Raw genomic sequence first — 21544 nt, 5'->3', positions numbered from 1 at the left:
GGCACGTGTAATATTTAAATTTTTGACAATTTAAAAGATTAATTATTGATGTTTCCACTGCGATAATTTATGTGATTGCCTTGAGACGACTACACATTTGTCACGGTCCACGTAATAAAAAAATGATTTTCCCGTGTTTCAAAATAAGCAACGTGTACTCAAAAGTGTGCGAGAGCGTCGAAGCGACGAGTTCTCAGGGTCAGTGTGAAAAAGTGAATCGCAATATATTTGAGGATAGAGATTCCTAGGAAAATTTATGTAAAAATGAGTCTCCGTTGAAAGAGAGAATTACGCCGTCGCGTCACTGCATTATAGAATCAAACGAGCGCCGTCCGTTCCATCGTAACGAGGTGTCGTTGCGACAAAGACACATTTAGATTCGATATTGTTCTATTGCGGCGGCGATTGATTAGGATTCGACGGCGGTTTAGTGTGGTCATTCATAAGCGGGACGGTGCTGATGGCTCGAGATCAGCTTGCAATTAAAGTTATCCTTGAGGCACTCCGTTACCGTCTTTGTTAACCGAACACATTTTCTGTTAACAGTTACGGCCTCGAAAAACAGATTATCATCGCAGTCTGAGATCGTTTCATTATGTAAGAAATATGAGGGACAAAAGAAGTCGTATATTCGCCAAGTTTTTAGTTTTTAAAGAGAAAATGCGAAAACTTTTTCATGTCGCAAAACAATTCTGATAATATATAAGAGCTTTTTTTATCTCATATAAAGACATAAAACCAGCTGGTGTGACAAAAGCCTTGCGCAGTAGTGAAAGAAGATTATTTCTGTCAACCAATATCGCTCGAAATATGCTGCCTTCGCTGTTTACCGAGCGTATGGTAATATTGTATTGTAGTTCGCGGTGTCGCGAAAATTCTGCTGACGCATACACTCGCGACAATAAATAATAAGACAGAACAAGTAATAAGTCGCGGTCGATTTACCAAAGACAATGTAAGAGCGATATCCGATATGTACACCATAATCATTTTTTTGTTTGATTTCTTCCGGTTTTTTAAATACACGCTTGCCTTGCTTTCTATATGGGCGTAATTAATTCGAGGTCGATTTACGTGTGTGCGCAATCTGATTATCGTCGTACTAGAAAATATGTTGCAATATCTCGCGATTATTAACATATTGGACTGTCACAAGTTGATTATTCTCTATAGGTGTTAGGAACGCTAGAAATTATTGTATGCAAAATCCTGTGTTATTGCAAAATTGCAATACGCTTCGAAAGCATGCAACGCTGCGCGTCTATAAAGAGATACTAGCCAAATGCAAAAATCGTCCTCCAAGGCCATCGAGTACGTGGCCTTGAATGTTTAAGTTACACGGGTGTTCGACCTGACGCCGTTAGCTTAGCTCTTGATCACCGCTGAATAATGCCGGTAGGCAGCCTTCTCCTACCGTTTATCTTTACTTAGAAATTGGTCGCGGGTTCAGGCTTACAATTAGTCATTTTGCAAACTCCAACTGGTCTCTAATAATAGCAAAACTAATAACACCATGCACACGCGATGAGAAGATATCTGACGTTTCGTCGTACTTGAGGTCTTTCCCTTTGCAATAACCTGAAATTCTTTTCACTTTATATATGAATCATTTCGTTTGCGTTTATGTATGTACTACGTGCCCTGTATCTTTTGTCTACTTATGAAGTGTAAGCTTTGCCGATTTGAAAGTCTAATTAACTCTCGACACGTGCCGTTATCGCACAATGCCATGCATTTGCACAGGCATTCTCAAGAAGCTATAATCCAATTCAGGGCACAGAAACTCGGTCATCGTTTGCAAAATCTTTCACGACTGTTCATTATTCAATTATCAACGAATTGACTATTCCTTCATTTATTCTTTGGAATAAAAAAGTATATTTTTATATCACGTATATATTATACTGTATATTTTAATAACGCGGCGGTTATCGAGAAATCTTTAACTTTTGTACAGTTTTTTTTCACTGTTATTCATTATATGCATATATATATATATATATATATATATATATAAAGTTTGAAATGTTTTAAATATAAAAAAATATAGTTATATGTATTTATTGTTAGTATTGATTAGCAAAAGAAATTATTTAATTTGTTTATTACAGCTTGATATATTTTCTAAGACTAAAAAAGGTGATATATTTTTATAGAATGTATTAGGACATGTGCAAATTTTTTTAAACACAATCGATAAATAAGTGATTTAGCGTGACTTAAAATTTAGTTTTCCTGCGAAGAGTTAAAATTAATATTCTGTTATTAAGACTTGCATTCGTTAAATCCTATTCAAATCAATTCAAGGCTTAGTGAGCACATTGCGTGAGTCTCTACGCACTTTGTTTGTACAAAACAATTACAAAAGCATCGTACACACGCATGTACGTTTGCTCGTAGCTCGAGCACTCTCTTAGACGGACATGTGAATCGTAATAGTGACACTAGGTCGGGGATCCTCACGAGTTGCATTCCTTACAACGTTCTCGTTGCAACATTTAGCGACATTTGCCACGCTATTGCCGACGTCTATTCACTTTAAAAAAGAAACAAATCAACTGGTTCTCTCAACTATACGTTACATACTCGCGACCGTCGCGGAGATCTTTGCCAATTTGGATGTCGAAAGCAATAGTATCGAAAGAGTTTACTTGAAGGTTGATATAAATTTTATTATTATTTTTTATTACAGATGAAAGGATCGCTCACCTCGAGTTTATGCTAATGTGTTGTTTCGTACAACGTCGCAAAAATCATAAATTTCGACACAGTTTGATAGATTCTAAGAGTTAATGCGCGAGGAATTTTATAGTTTGTTAAGTATACGAACTTGATATCTATCTTTGTCTTGAACGAATACTTTATTTTTGCAGGTAAAATCAAGTTCTAAAATTTGTCTTCACGAGCAATAATAAAAATACAGGGGTAAAAAGAATTTATATTTTAATGATGACTCCATGCACTTAGGACCATTTATAATATGATTTATATTTTAGTAATTTTAATTTAGCACAATTTGTATATGATGATTATTATGCAATATTTACGCAACACTGTTTAAATATTAAAGGATGAAATTTAAACCGCAATACCTCAAGTTAAATAACGTTTTGTTGTTTTTAACTGTGTATCGAAACAATAGTATTATTTTAATTTTATTAGTTGAGTTAAATTAACGACATATTTTTTTAGTAAGAGCAGTGGCGATCTATAGGAGTGATTAAAAATGAGAGAGAGAGAGAGAGAGAGAGAGAGAGAGAGAGAGAGAGAGAGATTCAAATTAAGTATTATAAGTTGACACTTTAAACTTATGTAACAATGAATAAGGAACTAAACAATATCGATTGAGCGATAAGAGATTATTCGAACCGTGAATATTTTGATGTTGGAATTTTCTCTTATTAATTTTAATGCAATGTGAATGTGATTAAGAGTATACGTACTCATAATTGAGAGTTTCAATATGGCGATAAGATCATGTGTACGCATCGTTGCTTTTTGATATTTTTAAAGACCAGCGTTTATTTGTGAACTGAACATTCAATAAATCTGAATCGCGCACCATCATTATGTGACAGATTTGACTGTGGTGTCATAAATGTCACGTCAATTAATGCACATCTCGTCTACTCGATAGGAAAGTTGATTTGTCGGGTGAACGCATTGTAACCATTGCAGAAAATTGGACTCGCACAATTGATTTACCCACACACACACATACACACACACACACACATGAAAGTGTTCTGTAATCTTCCCTATACAATTAAGAGAACTCTTTTTGAGGTTTCAGTTCCTATTTTCCTTCGAGAGTTTTCTGTTTCCTGAAAGGTTCAATTCTGGTACGCGTACGAGTTATTAAATTAATAAATAAGCTCGTATAATAATTTATCGTCACAAGAGTGACAAATATAAGGTCCCAAATCCATTTCAAAGGTTGGATCTCTCATTTTCAGACTGGATATTTCAATTATATATTCAAGAGGCGAGGATTAGTAATTTATTACGCGTGAGCGCAATAATCATAATTTATAATTGGCAATTATTTCGCGTGAACGCGGAATTCCGAATCGGCAAAAATAAATTATCTGAATTACGTGGACGGCTCGTGTGACATATTACGTCAATCAGCCAGTGCGAGTTAGCAAACGAATCGCGCACGCGGCTAAACTCGCACATTACTTCCGCTGTAACATAATCCTTATTAACGACTGCACAACGGGCGGTCCTGTCTTATTATCACGACGAGTAATTCCTTCCTTCTATCGCGATTCTCGTTACATCATACCGATTTGCTCCAAGTAAAGATATTAGCGTGATTGTGATTATACAATCAATTCAATTATGCCATTAATAGAAATCGTTGAACATGAAGGATTTTTTAATAAACGGACATTATTCTGTGCCTCTGGCGAGGAAACGTTTATCCTAACAATAAGTATCTCGTCTTTATATCGTCAATCTGTCATGGAAATTAAATAAATTACGGATAATTGGATGAACAAATATGATATATAATTTATTTTTACACAGCTTCTTAACGTATGATACATTTGTTTGCGTATGCTGTAGAATTATTATTCTTCTCACGTCGTTCTACGAAGTTCGCGATCTCTAGATCTAGAGATCGCAAACTTTGAAGTTTGAGATCTATTGATAATAATACGGAAGCTCTTGAGAAATCGCGCGCACTCATTTCACGTACTTAGCTTATTTAGCTTATCTTACGTACTTATTTTTTATTTGAAGATTATTTGAACGAAAGAAAAGTTTGTGCTTGCCGACCAGTGTCTACGGCACGCGCGCCGGGAAAAAGAAAGTGAAAATAATTTAATCGACGGTCGGCGCAACATGACTCGCGTTCACTTTGCGATGTAGCTCATTAAAATGAAAGGCCTCCTCTCTCCGCTTTGCGTGAGACGTGTAAACAGGACAGATACGTTGTTGAACTTCGTGGTCGGACTATTGGGAAAAAAAATAATACCGCAACCGTTCTCGCGCCGATCCTCGATGAAGAGATTGACAGCGGGATGCTGCAAGTCCTTCACCGCAAACATATATGACAGCGTCGTAACGGCGTTTATTGCTTCTCACCAGCTTCTCTCCCTCCCTCTCTCTCTTTTTTTCTTTCTCTCGCGATGTCGACATCGCCACGACGTTTATGGCCAGTGTCCTATTTTTTTTCATCTTTCGGACGGCAGACAAAGTGTTCCTGTTCCGCGTCACGATTCTTCCTCGCCCGTGGTTTACGAGTCGACGCATTCAAATGCGATTCACGGACGCGAGCCGAATCTTGCGTATTAGGTGTTGCATAAATTTCGCGCAAGATCGGAAGAAATTTCACCGAATTCGCATTCGAGGAGTGTCGCGCCGCGCCGCGCCGCGCCGCGCCGCGCCGTCGCGTTGTAGCAAGGGGGATCCGCGGGGTGGGTCGTGTCGTCGCGAAGTCAAGCGTAACCCGCTCGTACGTTTCTAATGAATCGCGCGAGCACGCGTGTACTTAATCGACACGCAACGACGGATTCGTTTGGTCAGATCAACTTTCGGTTCCGATTACGAAAAGCTTTTCCATGCGCGTTATTCGAATTGCTCGTTGTTCAGCCCGTAAGAAGTGATCCTCGCATTCCTTTCGTTTAAACGCGAGCTCTTCAGCATCCCATATTACGATTCTGCTCGATCTCTGCACCTGAAATATATATCGACCATACACCGTTAAATTTGTATATTATTCTCAATTTGAGTCATTTTTAACCATTATCTATAGATCGCCACTGCTCCTATTCAATATGTCGTTAATTTAACTAGACCAACGAAGTTAAAATAATAAATTTTGACACTCATTGTCAGTAAAAAATAATGTTATTTAACCTAAGGTATTGGTTTAAATTGTATTTTTTAATATTTAACAGAAAGTATGCTAAAAACAAAAAATTTTCGACAGATTACGACCCGACGGGGGCTTTTCGAGTTTAACGAGCGCCAGCTTTGGAGAACTGCCCTGGCCCCGGCCGGGGTAGTTCTCGCGTCAAGTTGAAAGTTGGGACGCAAGACGCAAGCAACCGAGCAACGCGCAACCCTCGGTGCAGTCGCACCAGGGCACCAGCCAGTCTCCGCTCGGTCGTCTCCGGCGACTCTCGGTCGCGGCCGGCAAACACGCGCGGCATGCGTCCGGCAACCATCAGCGCCGTGACCCGTCGGCAGCCGACCAAAGCAGACCAAAGTTAAGTTACGGGAAACGATGTCGCCGTTTTTGTTGTGCGCGCCGCCGTCGCCGTCGACGTCGCCGTCGCTGCCGACGCCGACCGTAGCCGCCTCCAGCTGCAGGCCCGCAGTCGGTGCGCTGCTGGCCGTTTTCTCCGTTCGTCGCGTCACCGCGGCGAGCTCGCATCATCCGTCCGCGTGAATCGCGCGCGGGACGGGACTGCCATGCTTGTGCTGCTGCGCCGATAACCGATTGAAAGCCGTCAGCCGTCACTCCGGCCACCGGCCACCGGCCACTCGCCACTGCCGCGCGACGCCCGTCCGTCGCACGTGCACGTTCGCGATACCGAGTATCGCGCGGTCCTCGTGCGAGTATCGATTGCTTCGAGAAACGCAAGAGCTGAACGAGCGATCGAGCGAGAGAGAGAAAGAGAAAGGTCTTTCACAGTCTTTGCGTTCCGCGTGCGGGTAGCGCGGCGCGCGGCCGTTCTGCGCGGCGTCGCGTCGCGTCGCGTTGCGTTGCGTTGCGTTGCGTCGCGACGCGCGACGCCTCAGCGACACGCATTTTCACATTCGCGCCCGCCGGCGCGAGGAGACGGCGGCGGCGAGAGGAGACGGGAGGAGGAGAAGGAGTAGTCGGAGTAGGAGTATAGACAACACCAGCAGCGGCAGCGACGGCGGCGTCGGCGGCGGTGGCGGCGTCGTCACACGCGTGTACCAGGGCCTAACGGCCTAACGAACTCGTGTGTTGTAACAACGGCCGCGAGCGTCGACGCCGCGTCACGGCGGTGTGGCCCGTGGCCGCGCGCGCGATAACGCACACGGGAGAGGCAGGGAGAGGGACGCACACGGCGGCGGCCGGCGACGCGGCAACACGCAGCAACGTCACGTCCCTCGATGGTGAGTCTGAGAATCGGCGCCGACGTCACGCGCGCGTCACGGCGAGTAAACGCGCTCCGATCCTTTTTACGGTCGAGATAAGCGGCGGCCGGCGATGACGGCAACGCGGCGACGATTTTGCGTAACACCAACTCCCCGGGGAAGGTCACGCGCGGACTTTCATTCCCGAACCTGACGCTCGCGAGGTCGTCGTTCCCTTTTCCCTTCACCTTCACCTTTGCTCCTCGTTTGTCGCGAGTTTGTTTTCTTTTACGCTTTCTTTACGCCGCCACGGTATACATATAGCCGCGTGCCGTCTTACCAATTTCAGAGCTCGTTCCTTTCATCACTCTCCGTCCCTTTTCCGCTCGTGCTCGCGCGCGGGAGGGCGCGCGAGCGAGACGGAGGACGAAGGACGAAAATCGTGACGCGAATGCGAAGCGCGCAGCACGAGAAACGGCTTTATTCGTCCGCGAAATCCCTCCGTCTGGTATTCCTGGTAACGAGGATCGATGCATTTCTTCGCGTACGATTTATCGTTTTCCAATGGACGTGACAGTCAGGTCTTCCGGACGAGATTGAGCCTCGTCGAAAGCGAGAGCGGAAAAAATTTACCGATAATTAGTCGATAATCTGTCGCGATCGCGATCTAATTTTTTTCCGTCACTTTTCTTTCAGATTAATTAGTAAACTGGTTGCGGTGAAGAAATATAAAAGGCGCGGATATTACGTGTTCGGGTTTTTACACAATTTATGCAATCGTTATGCAATCGTGTGAAATAATTTAGCGGTAGCCGAATGGATTTATTTATTCGATATTTGAAATTCTTTTTTATCCTAAACGCATATTTTTTAGAGCCCCAAATCGTTTTATTTTTATCTCTATTTTCAACAATTATTCATAATTTTCCTTTTCTAAACTATCGATTATATTATCCATAGGATTCACTAAAAATTAATTTTCCGCTAGATCTTTATATATCTTTATTACGTCACATTTTGTTATTCTTCAAACACGCGGCTCAATCCTGTTTGGCTCAATCAAAGTTGACAATCGATCGGCATTCTTGGACTTCTCACGCGACTTCTATACACTCCGCCATTTGTACATAACTATGTAAACTATGACATTTACGTGTATAATCGTTAAAACAGTGATTCCTAACCAAGAATTCATGCGTTCTTTACGGAATGTGCCAGATTGATAATTAATTGCTATTTTTGTCGACCAACCGTACAGTCGTATACTTATACATTTCTTTAAGAGGATGTGAGAATATATTCTGGGAGATCAGGTTATAAGAATCACTGCATTAGAAATTCTCTTTAATTTTCTTGATATCATACGGAGTATTACAGCTCTAATGAACCATTTTTCATCATCAAGTCACAAATCGCTTGACGTTTCCTTAATGAAGATCAACAGACATCGCATATCATTTATTGTCAGTTTTTCATTAGATTAAATAACTTTTCGCAAATAATTAAATGTACAGGTTTCCCCCACTATGCGAAAGTAGAACGTTCCTAAGAAACTTTTCGTAAGTCGAAATGACGTAAAGCGAAGAAGCTTTTCACTTTTTTTCGTAAAAGCGAAAATCCTCTTCGGACTTCTTTCGGTTAGGCAAAAATAGGTACTAATATATATAATGTAGGTCTTTCATAAAAGCGAAGTGGCGTGAAGCGAACTTTCGAAAAGCGGGGAATATCGGGATCTTTAAAAATTACACATCTGTTAAAGTAAAGCATAAAATTAAGCCGCAGGGACAAGATTTTATTGTCTATTTATTGATCGGGAAGCTTCTTTCGTTTTCATCTATTGATTCCTCGGCGCCTCGACGAAAGATTGACTCGAAGAAAGATTGATCAAAGCACCCGTAGATGAAGGGGGGGGTCTTCTCTATAATGTTTCTTAAATAATCGCTTCGTCTCTTTCTCACGATGTCGTCGTGCGTCTAACTCAAGGGCAAAGCCGGTATATGCGCGTGATTGAGAAATCACATGGGAAATCTTTTGACTCATTTTCGGGCTGATCAGGTCTATCTTGCGGGCTCGATTGCTCGATTACTTTACCGTGCGTTGAATTGCGTCAACGTATAGACCGACTCGAGGCCGAGTGGTTAAATGCGCGAGACACTTTTGGAGTATCACACGGTCGAAATTGATCAATTTTTCGAGTTGTTACCGGTAAATGGCACTCGATCGTCGGAATATGGTGTCCCCTTTCAAACGTAAAATGCGATTATGTAAAATTATATGAACAAACGCTCCTGTGTAATGACATTTGAGAATTGTAAAGCGAAAATAAAAATGCTTTAAAATTTCAAAGCGAATCAATTGACCATCCGATATCTGGCTTTGTCATTAATGCCGACGAAGTGGGAATTCTGTTCCATTTTAATACGTCGACGAGTAAATTGGCTCGCGAAACAAATTTGTGTAAATTAGAATGCTTTTTTAAAATTCGCGATTATTGTATACGTTTCAATCTTCTCTATTTTGCGACTAACAAGACGCAGACTAACAAGACGATTCTAAGACGTAATCGTACATGTTGCTCGACGTTTCATGGAGATCGCGCGACAAGTCGAGAACGTTGTCTGTCATCCGTGTTCGTCCGCTCTTACGCGACTCGTGTAACTTACCGGGATTATTATCTCGACTTGCTGATTTCTCAACAACGTTAACAACGTAAATACGCGAAGGGTGCGTTAACGAAAATCCTGATCGATAAAATTATATAGATTCACTCGAGGAACAAAAAAAAAACACACCGAAATGTCGGCGATCAATAACGTTCTCGGCGCGTTCCTTGTTCCATTTTTCCGAGATTGGACCTTATTATCTCTAACAATAAGTAAGTTTCCTCGTCTTACCTAGCGATGTCAGGGCGTATCGATCGACTCGTGAATACGCGAGTATGCGGATAATAATAAAGATACCGAGAAGTCGAAGACGAAGGATCGATCTCCCTAGATCATTTCGACGACACGGATTATTATCTGCCTGTCGGTCATCATTTTTGTGGAGCTTCTTTTTCGACTTTATTTCTCGCGATAGCAGTGCCATGACTGACCGCGTGAATATATAAAACCTAATTCAGAAGGATGCTGTAGCTACTAGAGTTACGGAAAATCCATTTGCGTTCCGTGAATGATTTCGATGTAGAATTTTTCCGCTTCGTGTAATACGAGATCGAAGGCGAACCGTGTCTGATTGAGGGTTCGGCATGCGCAACGACGGATAATCGATATCGATTCAATAAGGGCAACACTATTATTGTCCGATCAAATTCTGCATATATTCGTAGAATGTTACTCTGACATGCTACTGTGACATTATGTCATCTCACTGAGAACGTGAGTGTCAGGGTTGGACTTGACATCGCGGCGAGCTAGAGACAGCTTATCAAGAAAGAAATATCTACTTTTCAATAATTAACAGTAAAGTTTATGAAAAGACGCGCAAAAGTTTTGGAAATTTATTTTAACTTCTTCTGCACTATCGTCGACTTTAGTCAAATAATATTTAATTTTTTATTTAAACGTTTTTAGTTAATTTTTTCCATTTATTAAAAATAAATAAAAATGTTTGTATATATAGAAGGTCGCGTGTATCTTGAAAGTCTTCTCACTTCGTATCGTATATAGTAATTTTAGATGTATGTACACGCGACAAACGCTCATTGCGTCAGTGTCTGCGTCATTTACGCGGATAACGATAATGCTGTATTAACGACTATAGGTGATGATGACTTCACTTTCCGCCCGCACGCACTATGATCTCAATTAGTATCTGCTTGTGGTGCGTGACTTTACATATGCGACTCGTAAATAAAGGGCCGATTTGCCAATTAAGTATCTATACATTCCATACAACGACTCTCTTTCTGAATGACGGCACTTTGCGCTCCGCTTCGCTCCTTCGCCGCGATGAAAATACATGTATCACGCGAAGCACGAAGCACCCACCTGACCTGCTAAAAATAGCGAGAGTACCCGCTTCTTCCGTCACCGTTTCGTTCGAGTAACATTAATTTTACAAATGCTGATAAATAGTTATTAGAAAAGTCTCACAGAAACTTCCGTGTCTGATCGACGATAAAGTCCACCTAAAGCTAATTGCGAGAAATATTCTTCGTCCAAGAGATGTCATAATGTTAATTCATCATTAATTATATTAAATTAGATATGACCTCGGAAGAGAAACAAGAAGCTACACGTAAGTTTTCCCGGTAATATACGTTCAACTACAGGTGAACACGTTTCGATAAAACAATCTTGTGAAGATAATTTATTATTTTTAGCTCGCGAATAATTAATTTATAAGCGCGACGTGGAAAAAAAAAAGATTCATTTATTCCGACGTGCATTGTAAAAAAAAATCGTTTGATTTCGCTTTCGTTTGACGTCGCCTCTGACGTCAGGATCCGACATAGGTGCTGAGTGACGTGTCAGAAGCCTTAATATTCCTAAAAGACGGTCCTCTGTCCCTGATCGAAAGCGGATCTCAATTTGGTTCTGCATCGTCGAGTAAATGACGTGCAATATCGATGAGGCGATGCATACGGTGACGTGCAATCCTTTATTCTAGCAGCTATAGCTGATCAGCAGATTGCTTTATTCCGATAAGCTTCCGCGACACGCACATCTCTGGAGTCTTTCCAGCACGTGTCATTAAAGGATTTATTTATCAAACCTAATACGACATAAGCCTCTGACCCGCATCTGATTCCAAGAAATAGAGCAAAAATAAAATTTCCCTGGGAAATATTCTAAGGGAAATTTTTGATATTTGAGAAATTTTCCGCGAACCTTTTGAGGCCATATTTCTCTTCAAATGCAAATAAAAGAGAACGCGTTCTCTTCGATTTTTCAATTTTATTAAAGGAAACAAAATTATATTTATTCATACAACGTTTCGTTACAGCGTTTATTTGCCTATCAAAATATTATTTAAAGTAAAAAGCGCGTCAATTTATTTATTTTTTGTTAGCAGTGTAATTTTATACTCGCTGTTCTTTTTCCCTTGAGATTTCAAATTATGCGAATAATACTGGCACAATAGGTATTCATATATACAGAAATCTGCATAATCGCATAAGATTTATTGAAATGGTAAAGCGAGGCTTCGCGTAAATAGGCGCATCTTTATTGTTGTTGTATTATTTATAATTTTAAATAACGGAAGTATTTTCGGGTCTTTGGTTACATAAGTAAAGTGCTTATTGCAACGTCGAAGCGGAACGTTGATTTGCACCAGAGATTTTTCCTTGCAATATGCGTCATTTTTTTTCCTTCGATGCCACTTTGTTGAATACTGCAGCGAATGCATGTTTGTGTATTTCCATCTCTCTGGTAGACGCACGTGTTAACCTGCAAAAATGTTTATCCTACATTAAAATATATGAATATTACATTCTTTCTTGCGCGGAACGTATGCAAACTTATTTTTCACCTTCGCACATTTGTCCTTCCAACATTTAAAAAAATGTAGACGTTTGTTATAGAGAGAATATAGAAATATTGTGCTTTTGAGAGATCGATGTTGCACCCCGATTTATTGTTTGATAAATATAAAATTAAAATTAAAAAGGTTTAAAAAAAAAAACTGATTAAAAAAGTCTTTTGTATAGAACTTGTAAAAAATGTACTTTCAAAGTATGACAACTTTCTTAATTAAGCACCTTGTATAACTGAGCTCTCGAAGTAATTATCTTTTATATAACTGTTTCTCGTACTTCGCGAGAAGGAAAAATTTTATGGTTTCGGAGAATACAAGTCGAGACGCCGGAAAATCTCTTTTGAGGAAATTCGCTAATAGAGATGTGACGATCGTGGAAGCGTCATCTTATCGTTCGTTGCCTTCTGGAATTATCAAGTCATTATCTTGATGTGGACTTATTTAGCTCTTTCGTTTATGTTGTTCAATTTCGTTTTTCCTCCTCTCTCATTGCTTCGGTGTTCCGACAATATAAACAGTTTTATCATTTACAATCGGGCGCTTTGGGTGGATGTATGAATCATGAATGAGTCTAAAGCACCTTCGCGATTGTGTGGGCACACCGCTCGTATTCGCTTGACATGCGTTACGTTACGATTGATATTATCTTCCAAGGTTGGATGCGCGGTTTACGGAAATGCATTCCACGTCCTCGCGGGATTAAATCTGCGGACGTGGAGATACAATATGTGAACTTTGAAATTTCGAGACAAGCCGAAAAACTAACCTCGAATATTTACGTCGTAATTCGGACGAAATACCGTTCTTCCTTATTTTTCAATAAATTTAATCAAATATAAATATTTAATGACAATTAATTAATAATTAATTGATATTAATATTTACGTATCAGTGTATAATTAATATATAAATACTGATATATATATTGTATATATATTTATATGTAAATATTCTCGTAATAGAAGAATCTGATTTCCCTGATTCTGAATGATAATTTGCACTTAATCGCGCTGATGTATTATGTTAGTTATTTTTGTAATCCATCGCTATATCGCGTTTTTTGCTGTATTATTGAATATGAATATATTAGGTTTGTGGAAACAGTCTGGCGTGTTAAAAAAATCTTGATGTTGTTTATTCTATACAATTTGCAACTATTTGTGATATATTAATCATTTCCGTATATTAAATTATTTTCTTGACAAAAAGAATTGCAAAGAGGAAAAAAAATTCGATTAAAACTTTTATACCATCAAGTCTGATGGTTATCTCTTGTGTTCATGATCTGAATATTTATAATACTTTGAATATTCCCAGTCAGATCGTTTTGGAGTTTTACGACGAATATATTCAAATATAATTTACATGCGTGTTTTTGATCGGATAACCTTCGGAAACAAGTTTTTATTATCTATACGAAAATTCGCACAAAGAATGAATCATTGAAGTCTATCGTGGCTTCCGGGAAGCGGTTTTGTTTTCGCGCAGGAAAGAATGGGCAGAATTTTTCCCACAAGTTCTGCATATATTGGCACGCTCGCAAGACGAGCTATAGCGACGATACGTTCGTTTGATTCGTTCGGATTTCCGACGCCATGTAGATTTTCGTCGATAGCAGGGAGTTTGTAATACAACGAAAACGTATACGATTAGGTGAAGCTGCGCAAAGTGCTGCCCGACGACGGCAGCGGCGGCGGCGGTTCCTCGCGACGACGACGGTTGTTCCTCGCCACTTCCGGCTATACATCGCGCAAGGGATATCGAAGAAAGTTTACACGTGCAAAAGGTACCGTTTTGCTGATCTCGTGCTCTCGTAACAACCTATAACGACTAATCCAGTCAAATTATCTGGACTAACTAACTCACGCATAGCGCATATACTAATTTGACTAATCTTCTATGACGGTCTTCGCGAATTATTTCGCGACGTAGAATCTTCCGCGAACTCCGGAAATCATTCGGCGCACTTTGGAAGCTGAGCGGCTGAGCCCAGTTGAATCGATAGCGTGTTTTAGGAAGCGACGTTAAACGAGACGCAATATCCCAGTAAGTTGCTAACTATGTACGTATCGACGAATATGCTCGGCGTATAAACATCGAGTTTAATCGTTTGGAAATGGTTCGTATGTAAATAATACTTGCAGTAGTATTTTCATGTTAAACGTACCTCCTGCAACACGCTCCGCCACTCGTCGCAGCGTAATCTTTGTATAGGACACATTAAAACAGCGAAAACGAGATAAGGCGAGTTTCGAGATAAAACGAAAACCCGCGATGACGGTTTATCGATTTTCACCCGCGATGCGATATATATATACCTACGTTATTTACTTGGCGAAATCTCTGTTGCCGTCATGCGCATTCTCAGAGACGCGTTGTACTTACCGTTCTAATAGCAGCAGCTATATCTATTCGAGTCGTAGCGCGTTTTCCCGAACAATTAACTTAATCCTCGCAAATTATGATCCCGCTTTCGGATCGACCAGGCACTTCGCGAGGTTATTTTTCACCGCTTTCGCCACGTAAATATATCACCTTTACAAAACACGTGTGAAGGTGAAATGGGCAAAAATAAGAGCTGATTAAAATGCACATTGCAGCTCGGGAAAAGCGGCTAACAAACAACGTCGTGTTAATCCGCTTATAAAATTTGTCGTCGCGTTTTTCGCAAATCTAGTAAGTAGGTTTTGTTTGAGTTCTCTTTGTAATACGGAAAGATTTTGCGCTGGAAAACGGGCTTGGAATCATCTGCATTGAGATATTCGCATATCGATGATGTAACATGACGTACTTGAGGTGTAAATCGCATATTTTGCTATAAATTATACTTGAAAAAAGAATGTGACTTGAATGATTCCGGGTAGCGTGAGACCCGTTACCGCGATATTGTCCGTTATATCTGAAATGTTTCCATCTAAGACAACATATATAAAGGATAATTTAAGGCAGTAAACATCTCAATATTTAACACATCTCAATATTTACGTCTTTACATAGACAGTGTTTCAGAGAATTATCGCTCTCTTTTTTATTTGAAAATTTTCGGCGAGTTTGAAGACGATCTCTCGAGACATTAATAATTCCTGTCATAAACGTATTCTAGATGTTTTTAACGACCAAGCTCTTAAAGCGTGCTATATAATAATAGACAAAGACAATTCTTTCAGTTAATCTCGCATTTTCAGCCAGGTCCTCGTACGAAATTGATCGAAGTGTTTAATATTGAAAACGGAGAAGAGGCAGTTAGAGTGCTCCTCGTGGAGTAGTTTCGGCGTACTCATTTTCTCGTCAGCTGTGTACACACGCACCGGCGCCGTTCGTAAGCGATTATAGACGTCGGCATTTCGTCGGCTCTTCCTCCGTCAATCTCCTTTCCGAAACGGCAGTTTCGCGCGGCGAACGTGTTATACACGATCGCCATCGTAATCGGCGACGATAATCGTGTCGCGCGCGATTCCGGAATCTCGTAGATATGATGGGATACGTGCCAGTGCACGAATCTTGCGAGGAGGCTGATAAAAGTGTTCAACGGCGCGGCGGCGGTCCGTAGGAAGGTATGACGTTTTAGAGATCAGTTGCCCGCCGATCTCGTCGCGGCCGCGCTCAATATCTCGCGTCGTTCTTCGGTGCGCGGAAATTTTTCAGGTCGACGGAGAAGTATCTAGGTGAGTGCTCGCGGAAAATCAGTCCGCAACCCCCGCGAAACGGGGAGTTGCGCGCAGACACATTCGCTGATATCGAGTTTTCAACAAGCTATATACCCTTTTAACATGCATAAAATGAGAATTTTAGCTATTATTCGGCATTGTCGGTATTGTTTGAAATTTATCTCGTGTGTATTTATGTACGCGGCGCATGTGAAGATGACTCGTGAAAATACGGGTAATATTTATCCAGGGGAATCCTTTAAAACAACGAGGAATTAAATTATTAGTTTCGTGATAAACATTGAGGATACAGTTATACGGTCTGACAAGTGTATGTTGTAATCCTTTTGATACTGATGTGAGTTAAATGTCGCGTAAAGGGATGCTGAAATGTATATCTCATTGTTCAGCGTATATAATACGCGTCTGCTTTTGAACCGCGCAACGCTATATGTTTTCTCACGATCGATCTCGCGTGTGCTTGTGCCGTGAAATGCAAAGTGTAATTAAAATGCTACGATATAATTAACGAGTTAAACTATCGTTACAGTATAGACAAGAACTATGTGCAACGCAACAAAAAACTGGCGACGGTAAATTAAATATGGTGCATGCTTTCACAGCGCGCATAACATCATCGCAACGTTTGCTCGTGACTTTTTTTTTCGAAATTATAATTTACATAACAAATAAATTGAAGATATATGAATTTGCGCGTCGTGCCTAAAGGCGATCTTTGTATCCTCATAGTTTTTAATTAGCGATTAAATTTATTCGATACGACCATGATATAGAAATCGTGACGATTAAGCCCTAGAAGTATAATTAATGAAGAAATTATAGAGATCTTTAATTAACTGCGCGCCCTTTATACATATATTTCAACGCAGACTCGTATATTTATAATACTTTCTTATATTAAGGAAGGTGCCGTAAATTGTATATATGTGAGCGAATGTGTGTGTGTGTGTGTGTGTGTGCGCGCGCGCTTCGTCTATCGCTATAATCTCAATCAACTTTATTATCATATCTCAAGCTTTTGACCAGCCTCTCCGAACCGAAGATTGTTTTATTCCGCGAAATCTAATTAATAATTCTGGGTCATCGAAGCTTAATTAACAGTTTTATTAATTCTCAATCTGCAATATCGGTACGTGACACTGTTCGTAACCACTCTGCTTCCATCTTTTCGTTTCTGTTTTTCATTGTGATTGTTATTACAATTTCTTATCTAGTTGCTTTTTTTAAGCCAAAATATCGTTGAAATAATATCACGAATCTTTTTATTTTCTCCACGTAAAAAATGTATATATATTAATGAAAAGAAAGATATAACAATGTTAAAAATTAAGAGTTATAATATTTTAATCGCGTATATCTATAAGTGACGTAAAATAATACTTAAAATATAAATTTTGTATAACTAAAATAAAAAGTCAAAAGCGATATAAGGCTAATAGAGTTTTAAACTATCGCGGAGTAGCGTTTGAAACGCCAATTGCGGAGCGTCGAGCACAAACATAGGATTTGGCGTATCTTTGCAGTGCTGAGGATGCTGACGCCGAGGCGAGCGGGGCCGGTGGGCCCCGAGGAAATCGGGGACGGGCCCGGTGACAAGGGTGCGAGCAGCGCGACGAGCGGCTCGGTCACCCCAGGCGGCTCCTACGAGAACGGCGACAATTCGAAGGAGTTCCTGTCGACCGGAAGGACCGGCAGGAGAAACGCGCTACCGGACATTCTCGGCCGGCACGCCGAGACCGGCCTCTCCGACCTATCAGACCGTTTCGAGGATCTGTCCACCAATACAGGTGTCAATCCACCTTATTCCTCTGCCGCGCGCGATCTCGAACAGGGAGACTGTAATTAATAAATAACGATTAAAGAAAGCATTTTTTTTTTGCTCTGCTTCGTTCGCACCATCTGGCCTGGGCATGCACGCATATTTACGCTCCACTCGATTTATCGGAGTATTACAAAACAAATCTTCGCTTATCGCATTTTCTGATGTTTTGGGAAAAGAAACATGTTCACATTTGATGTTATATTTTCGATTTGGCCACGCAGTGTTGTCCTTTCGAAGGGGAACTTGGGTCGCTCAAGGCCCCATGTGTTACAGATGCTACCAACAGCGGGCAGGATCCGAACATACCGAGCACCTCGAAACAGCACGGCTGACATGCCCGTGAAACTACGTAGCGGATCTCGCTGTCGCGACACATTGGGTCTTTCCATCACCGATGACGACGACGATGAGGACGATGGAAGCATGTATCGTTTCTATGAACAAAGTCCTCGAATGCTCTTTGACTCACGTTATTGCGATTAGAATATATCGATGAACGATTGATGCGCGTAAACGGCGAATCGAACAAGCGTTTCGTCGTTTGCTAGGGAATGTTGGACAATATTTGACGGAAAGCTGACAGAGTTTGTGTTCGAAGAAAATCGATGGAAAATTGAAGGGTTCAATGCAAGAAATCGTAAAATCATAATTTTTGTAAGATTTGCTTTCAATTTTGCAGGTAAACCTTACAAATTATGGATTTGTCTTGCTCGTACAATGAATTTTTTGAATAGCACTCAAAGGGAACCAATGCATGATCTTTTGCCGTTAAAGTAAGATCGACCGGTGACACGAATGAAAAATACCAAGAGATTAGTTTTGCCAGATAAGTCCATCAGTATAGCTTGCGCGGAACATTAGAATCATGCACGTTTATCTTCTCGGACTAAAAGTGAGATACGTTTTGACTCATCGTCAGTGAAACGAAAGCAGATGTAAATAAAAGCTGAATTGTTCATGACCTGAAAATTTTTTACTTTATTATCTTGTTACTGAAATACGAGCCAAAAATATAAAATTTGCAAAAGTGCTTTCCAGCGATTGAACATTTTCTATGTTAAATAATTGACGATTTATTACATATTTCTGTACGTATATACTGTATAGTCTGTTGGAATTCGACCGTATTCCGTATTAAAACTGGCAAAGTAAATATATTGAGGCAGTTAAACTGGCTAAATGTAATATAATATTTGACTCGCGACTCTGGTTTTGTCAATAACGATGCCGTTTTAAAAATACAGTGGCTACGTGTGCATGTGTGTGTGTGTGTGTGTGTGTGCGCGCGCGCGATACATATTTTTAATAAAATTTCTACGAAGGCTCTTTTTATTTTATATTATGCGATTATTAATTAGAAATACTGCGAGAAAGAGGAGCCAATGGAAAACGTGCTATCAAAAAGACTCGTAAAATAATTTAGAATTTTCCACTTTGTGCTCTTGTTAAATTTTACAAGTTCCGCCCTGTGTAAATAGTGGGAGAGTTAATTGTACGCTTTTAATAACCAGGAGCGACATTAATATCAATACACAGTGTATCCATGACAAATACGAGTATTAATTACAGCATATATCGTTAGAATTACCGCATCCTTCTTAAAAATTGCGTACTTTGTGACATCGCTGCAATATATACATAACAGGGTGTTCTACATCGCGTTAAATCCCAGATCCTTCATTTCGGCTCGTAATTCCAGATTCGTTGATCAGTCTGGTTGCAACAGAATCTAGGTTGCAGCAAACGATGGCCTCGTTTGAGATATTTGCCATCGACTCGAAAAATCTATCTAATTTATAAGTGAGATTTAATGCGGCCGAAACCCCACACGCGTTTTCGACGAGACGCGCTCGTCTTTTCCCCAAATAAATTTTGTTGGTTCTAAACTCGCGGTGAGAAAACATACATGTATATGAAAGTGGCTTTTCAACATAGTTTCGAGGCAGAACGATACGTCGTGTGAAATTAACTCCGAGGTCTTACGGCCGTAATTTCTCCTTTAAACACGTACCTTGGAAATATAAATCGCGCTTGCAACATTTAAGTTACGAGGTACGGTATTTTAGGGCGTAATTTTATTAAACGTTGCGCAATTTCCTAGGCCGCTCCGGTGTCGCGCGATTATCTCTTCTCATTAACGTTGTGCAGCAACGTTAACGGCAACGCGCGAAGTACCGAGACACTTTTAGCGGCCGAAACACCGATCAGATGTTTGTACAGATGGAATCAAGCGAATAATAGCGTATACTAGCATACAACAGCGGATGTGTACATACTGTGTAGATTATTTGAGGGTGATACAACACAATTCACTCGATCGCGAAGGTTGTCCTGGATTTTCACGAACTTGCGTATGAGCATAGTTAGTTAAGTTAATCAATAAGGTGTATTTAATGTACGATTAAATCTGTATATAGGCAAGTATCATGTAATCGCGCACACGCCCGTATTCTCAACGTACGTCTTACGCTAAATACGTAGTCGCGCTCGACGTTCGTCTCAAATCGTTTGCGTTTCAAGCGGGTTTTTTTTTCTGCGCTGGGCAAACGAAAGCTATAGGGTTCGGGACATATGGCATGAAGTGTACGTCGAGAATATGGATCGCGTTCCCTGCGTGACATAAATAAACATTTTTAGACTTGCGTGTCTCTCGCGCGATTGCCGAGGACATTGGTCTTTACGCATTTCGAGGGACGATAGACGAGGAGGGAAACATTCTTGGCAACTTGTTACGACGCAGAACACGCTCTGGCGATAAAATTAAACGATTCATATCTATACCGATAAGATCAATCCGGGAGCGAATTTTTCGCTCCCTCTATTTCGGCCGCGTTACAGTACCGTTACAGTACCGCCAAGACTCTCGATAAGTATTCCGCGGAAACGTGTGTGATAAGCAACGATTGATAAATGATCTCTAATCAAATTCGTGTTGCGCTATCTAATCGTGCGATGCTTATATTTTAAGAATCGACTGCGCTTTCGAGCGACGGAGGTGGGATCCGAGCGTCGATAATGTGTTTTTCACCTGCGTACCTGCTTTTCGTAGTCAATAATGGTATCGCGTCGACCGGAGATAACGGTCAACGTTGTAAACGGGTGTTTGTACGACAAAAAATAAATAGCGGATTGAACAGACCCGATCCACTCGAACGATAGCCGCCGACGTTCGCGATTATAGTATTTCGACGCAAATGATTTCCGCGCGCGTCGACGATCCGGGCCGCGATAACGCGTGATCACACCTATATACGTAATTGCGCTCCCGATAACACCGGTCTACGATACCGCTGCAATTATTGTTAAAAAATAATGGAGATCGATCGCGCGTCGCGAAGCACGGTCGAGTATTCCCCATGGCCTTTGTGCGCGAGTGTAATAATTTCCCGCAAGGATGAGAGACTCGTGCGCGCGCGGAGAAGATCGACACACGATTGTAAAACGATGTACTTCTACCCGTGGGAACACAATACAATTTTGATTCGTACGTGCGCAAACTCCTTACGTCGCA

The 21544-nt window shown here is 40.7% G+C and overlaps 1 protein-coding gene across 1 annotated transcript; it reads left to right on the top strand.

Annotated features, from left to right (window-relative positions):
• Positions 1-6068: 6068 nt before the first annotated feature.
• On the top strand, positions 6069-21520 carry LOC143907976 (uncharacterized). Its single transcript, XM_077425148.1, has 4 exons — positions 6069-7101; positions 14197-14329; positions 17735-17998; positions 18307-21520. Exons 1-4 carry the CDS (start codon positions 7099-7101, stop codon positions 18363-18365), a joined length of 459 nt encoding a protein of 152 aa, XP_077281274.1. The 5' UTR covers positions 6069-7098; the 3' UTR covers positions 18366-21520.
• Positions 21521-21544: the final 24 nt, after the last annotated feature.

Source organism: Temnothorax americanus, unplaced genomic scaffold (genome assembly GCF_048541705.1).
Source record: "Temnothorax americanus isolate GAGA-0224 unplaced genomic scaffold, ASM4854170v1 Scaffold9, whole genome shotgun sequence".
Lineage (NCBI taxonomy): Eukaryota > Metazoa > Arthropoda > Insecta > Hymenoptera > Formicidae > Temnothorax > Temnothorax americanus.
Note: the sequence above shows the minus strand (reverse complement) of the source record. Positions and strands in the feature narration are given on the sequence as shown.

Coding starts and splice junctions, on each gene's coding strand:
- LOC143907976 (XM_077425148.1), top strand. Junction 14,330..17,734: donor AAAGTTTACACGTGCAAAAG/GTACCGTTTTGC, acceptor GTATCTTTGCAG/TGCTGAGGATGCTGACGCCG. Junction 17,999..18,306: donor GGATCTGTCCACCAATACAG/GTGTCAATCCAC, acceptor CATGTGTTACAG/ATGCTACCAACAGCGGGCAG.